This window comes from Leuciscus leuciscus (assembly GCF_965113295.1).
Source record: "Leuciscus leuciscus genome assembly, chromosome: 5".
NCBI lineage: Eukaryota > Metazoa > Chordata > Actinopteri > Cypriniformes > Leuciscidae > Leuciscus > Leuciscus leuciscus.
Genome location: NC_138729.1, coordinates 39,259,246 through 39,264,032, shown reverse-complemented (window position 1 = coordinate 39,264,032; position 4,787 = coordinate 39,259,246). Strand labels below are relative to the sequence as shown.

At 37.5% G+C, this 4,787-nt stretch overlaps 1 protein-coding gene across 4 annotated transcripts in view; it reads right to left on the bottom strand.

Annotated features, from left to right (window-relative positions):
* Window positions 1-1,104: 1,104 nt before the first annotated feature.
* gria3a (glutamate receptor, ionotropic, AMPA 3a) overlaps window positions 1,105-4,787 on the bottom strand; it is a 38,829-nt gene continuing 35,146 nt past the window's right edge. The window contains exons 15-16 of one of the 4 annotated variants that reach the window (XM_082168708.1): window positions 3,909-4,156; window positions 1,105-2,516 (exon numbers count right to left, since the gene is read on the bottom strand). In XM_082168708.1, the coding sequence (XP_082024834.1) occupies window positions 3,911-4,156 (246 nt within the window). In that variant the 3' untranslated portion in view covers window positions 1,105-2,516; window positions 3,909-3,910. Of the gene's footprint in view, window positions 2,517-3,908; window positions 4,157-4,787 lie in introns of those variants that run through there. The other 3 variants (XM_082168712.1, XR_014205866.1, XR_014205865.1) reach the window with 3 other exon arrangements.

Here is a 4,787-nt window from a genome sequence, read left to right as displayed (position 1 = left end):
GCGCCCACTGCCACGCGCGTTGCCAGGCAACCAAAGGGACACGAGCAATCTTACAAACCGGCAGCGAAACAAAATAAATAAATAAATAAGTAAATAAGGCGGATGTAGGCAGCAAAAGCTCATCTAATCCAAACCAGACACGAAGCTTATAAATTAAAACAAACACCACTGAGTCATGGGGAAATGAGAGCGTATAATGGCATTGGTGGGGTGTGGCGGGTGCATCACCATTTATTATCTGAATAAAACTCGTAAGATCAGTTTGCAGAGCTGCTGCAATGGGAATAAATACAGAAACTTCGATAAGAACAGAATAATAGTGTATTTTTAAACAAGAAACACATTTACTCTAAGGTAAAAAAAAAAAAAAAAAAAAGCCGTAATTTAGCTGACGCTTTATCCACTCATTATTCACACTTACAGATACAGTCCTCCTGAATGATGATGTTTCAATGGATCGAACCAACAACCCTCTGATGATCAGCCCAGGACTTTTGCCGCTACGCCTCACCAGCCTTTATTAGTAAACCTTCAGAAGAATTAAGCAGAACTGCAATGGTCATAAAGCTCTAAAACAGTTTCAGTAAAGCACTTTTCCATTAACCTCTTATTACACAAACCTGTATAACTGCCAGCTGCTGCTGTGCAACATGTACTACATTTGCATGCACAGCAGCAGGCGCCTATTTGCTCAGCAGGTGGCATGTATTGCAATAGTGATGAGGCTTATTTGTAAGTGAGTTATTATCAATAAGATCATCTCTTCATTTTAAAGTAATCTAGAATGCAAAGCTTCTGATATGATCCTTTGGTCTTCTTGAGGTTTAGTGGAACATGTCAGTCAGCAGTGGGAAGCTGTCGGCCCTGATAAAAGATGACATCAAATTAATATGAGGTGTTTTTTCAACGTTACAATACTTTCTCCTATCAGCCTAATGTGCACAGACAACCATAAGAAAGACAAACTGAAATTCCTTGGAGAATGTAAGCATCAATGAAAAAAAAAAATGAAAAAAAGCATGTTTGAGATTATAATACATATACACAAGTACAAACTCATTGGTTCTGAAGCAAAAATCACACATTAGTCAGTAGAAATTTGTCTTAAATCTGTCTTTATTTACAAAATTAAATGTTTAAGTGGGATGCAGTCATGCAGCGGGACAGACTTGTTTTCGTCAGGATGTATCTAGATCATTTCATTATTTTCTATTCATTCTTTTATTATTTTTAACCAGGAATGGAGGAGGATATGGGAAGAGGGGCATGTCAAGGGAGATTTTACTGAGGGGAAAGCAGTTTTCATCCTTACTGTACATGCAAGTTCACTTAGAAATCATACAGAAGTCAGTTTATATAAAATCTTCAAAATAAATATGCATTTTACCATCTAAACAAATGTTAAGAATTTCAACAGAGTGGCTTAATCTGGATCTATAAAATCAAAGATCCATGTGTTTTCTTTTCTTTTTTAAAATCGGTTTAACAGATATCATACCTCTGTGACAATCACAGTTCATTAAAGTATTTTTAAAACCAAAGTACAAACTATTAAACATTTTGCTGTTGTTTCCTAAACTTGACTTGAAGAACTTATCTATGATAGTGACGAATATGATTTTTTTTTTTGTTGTTGTTGTTGTTGCAGATGCTATATGAATGTGTTGTCATTATTTATCTCCTATGTTTAAGAATAAAGTAATATGGCAATAACAATTCAGCATCTTCCACCCTTGTTGGGTTTTGAGAACAGAAAACGGAAATATTCACTCTCTCTCTCTCTCTCTCTCTCTCACTCACACAGTATGAATTCACTCTCCCGCTAAAGTAAATGCACTATGAAATAAAAAATCTTAATAAACTGTAAATTGTGAAAGGAAAACAATATTGACATTAGTTCTCTGATGCCATAATGTATCTGAAATTATTATTTACATTATTCATAACATAAGTTGATGAGGACAGAATCACAGCACAAATTTTTTAAACAAATTAATGAGCAGAATCCTTCAAAAACATTTACTACAGTTTGCATAATATGTTTGTTTGCAGAAACCCTTTTGGTGTGAGTTTTCATGGAGACAAGCTGACTGTCGCTCATTAAACACTGTCATCACTGATCAGGAGATCAAACTTCTCTATGGTGTGTGTCTATCTCTCCCTCCCTCCTTCACCGTCTTTCCCTCTCATAATAAGCATACGTTTTAAATATGGTTTGAGACCCAGCACCCAGCAGGACATCTCCAGGACTTTGGTGGGATGGCCTGCATGTTTTGTTGTTTTGCCACTGGTTCAGTAAGGCACTGAGAGAGGGTGGGCGGGTGTTTGGTCCATCCGATAGTCTGTCGCGTGATTGGTTCAGGTTGTGGTCAGAGGCGAGAAGACAAATGTTCCGTGAGATGGGTTTTGGTTGGGTGCGTGTCCACTTTCTAAAGGGAAATCACAGTCGCCTCAAAGAGACGGAGAGTCTATCCCATGCCGCATACGACATGATCAGCAAGGGACAGGCTTCCAATCTGAGAATAAGAAAAGACAGCAGCCCAACCCATTTGAGACTTGCAGGAAGATACGTTCTTTTGACAATAACACAATTCACCGACACCAAAGACACTGAACTAAATGCAGGAAGTTTGAAGAGATGGAGCCTCTGATTCATGGCACCAACTTAAAGCCGCTGTAAGTACCACCAGACTAAAAATGAGGCCACATTAGTGAAATATCAGCAATATATTACAGGTAAAAGGTCCATTGTCTATTGTCAATATTGTATGAAGCACAGCTCGCAGAGAAGTCACTTTCAATTCAAGCAAATTTGCTTGACCAACTTATGCAAAATATGTGTGGGGAAATATTTAGCTTCCGTGCAACATTCCTGATCGGACAGATTCCTATTGAAAATGCCCAGAACAATGTTAAATGTGACCGCACTTTAAGCACTGAATTAAGAGAGCACCTCCAATGTGACAGGTTGAGAGGCAGAGGTTTTATGATTGGCCAAATTTTCTTACTGGCAAAATGCCACTATTTCAGATTACATACATCACAATTTATTTTGTAGTTATTTATTTTATATATGGTTCCTTTTTAATATAAGTAACTACTTATTTGATATACATTATCGTTCAAAAGTTCAAGGTCAGTAAATTAATGGATGGATTAAAATAATCAAAAGTGAAAATAAAATACATTTATTATGTTACAAAAGATTTCCATTTCAAATAAATGCTGTTCTTTTGAACTTTCTATTCATCAAGGAATCCAGAAAAATCACAGCTTCCAAGAAAGATTAAGTATCACTGTTTTCAATATTGATCATGTAATGTCTTGAGCACCAAATCAGCATTTTAGAAGGGATTCTAAAGAATGATTGATGTGACGCTGAAGACTGGAGTAATGGCTGCAGAAATTACAGCTTTCCATCACAGGAATATATTACATTTTAAACATTAAATTAGAAAACGGCTATTGTAATAATATTTATTATTATTTACAGCATTTTTGAGAAGATAAATGCAGCCTTGGTGTGTATAGTCTTGCTGACTTCTTTAGAGTATAAGACTTCTCCTTGAAGACCGACCCCAAACTTTTGAGCGGTAGTGTAATTCATTACAAAATGACACGCTCCAACTCTGCTGACTGGGCCACGCTCAGATTTTTTTTTTATGTTTACAGTGCCTAGGGCAGTTAAAGAGACAAGTGTGATTTCTCAAAACAACTGCTATTCTAAAAACAAATAGCTAACAGCAGCTTTAACACAGTGGAAAACTTTACTCACCTCAGAATTGAACACCAACTCTGATATCATCACTCATCAGAAGTAGACCTCCCATCATTAATACCTTTTTTAAGAAATGGTCTCACTAGTAACAAACATTCAAAACATACACATAAAACATCCTTAGACGAACCATTATATTTTGACGCTCTCTGTTCCGTAGACGTTATAGCCTTCTCTGTATGTGGTGAAACTCTGTGCAGTGGAAGGAGGAGCTGGTTTGAAGTTCTGGGCATTTTTGGCAAGTTTGAGTCGTTTGGTCTCCTGGTGCGACTTATAGCAGAACTCCACCAGAGCCACAGTCATAGCCAGACCCAGACCCCCCACCAGGATATAGAACACGCCAGCCACGTTACTGAGACTCAGCGCGCTGGTCTTATCCTGTGGGGGGGAGACACAGTTAGTATAAAAGTAGTATACTTGGATGCACACCAAACTACTATATAATAAGTAATAAAGGACCTTAAACATACGCATGCAAGCTTTCACAACCCAGCATGCACTTATTCGCACACATCAGCGTATCGTCACTTTCGATCTCAGGGGTTGCACGACTAGTCGACTAATTGGGTCTGCGTCAACTTGTCATTGACTGCGCCAACTCTACATAGATTGGATGGCAGGAGGATAATTTTTGTGTGTATGCTCAAATAACCTGGAAATTATTTAAAGGTGCACTATGTAACTTTTTTGTTCAAAATGAAAAAAATTCAAATGAGTCAATACACCATCAATCTTTCTTCCAAAATGTGTTTTTGTATTTCACTATGGTAAGCCTGTTAAAACTGTTTATATTTTAGACCTAGTGAAATGCTTTTCACGCGAAATTGCGTACTTGCGTCACTCTATTCCGTGCGTGTTTCGTCATATCCGTAAATAGAGAAAAGTTGCTCTGGCTACTTTGACGCATGGGGGAGTGGCATCGGTTAGTTGTCACAACAAGCGAGAAAGGTCATCATGGAGCAACTAAATCTCTTTATTCAAAAATGTATTCAAATCAGCATAGAGCAGT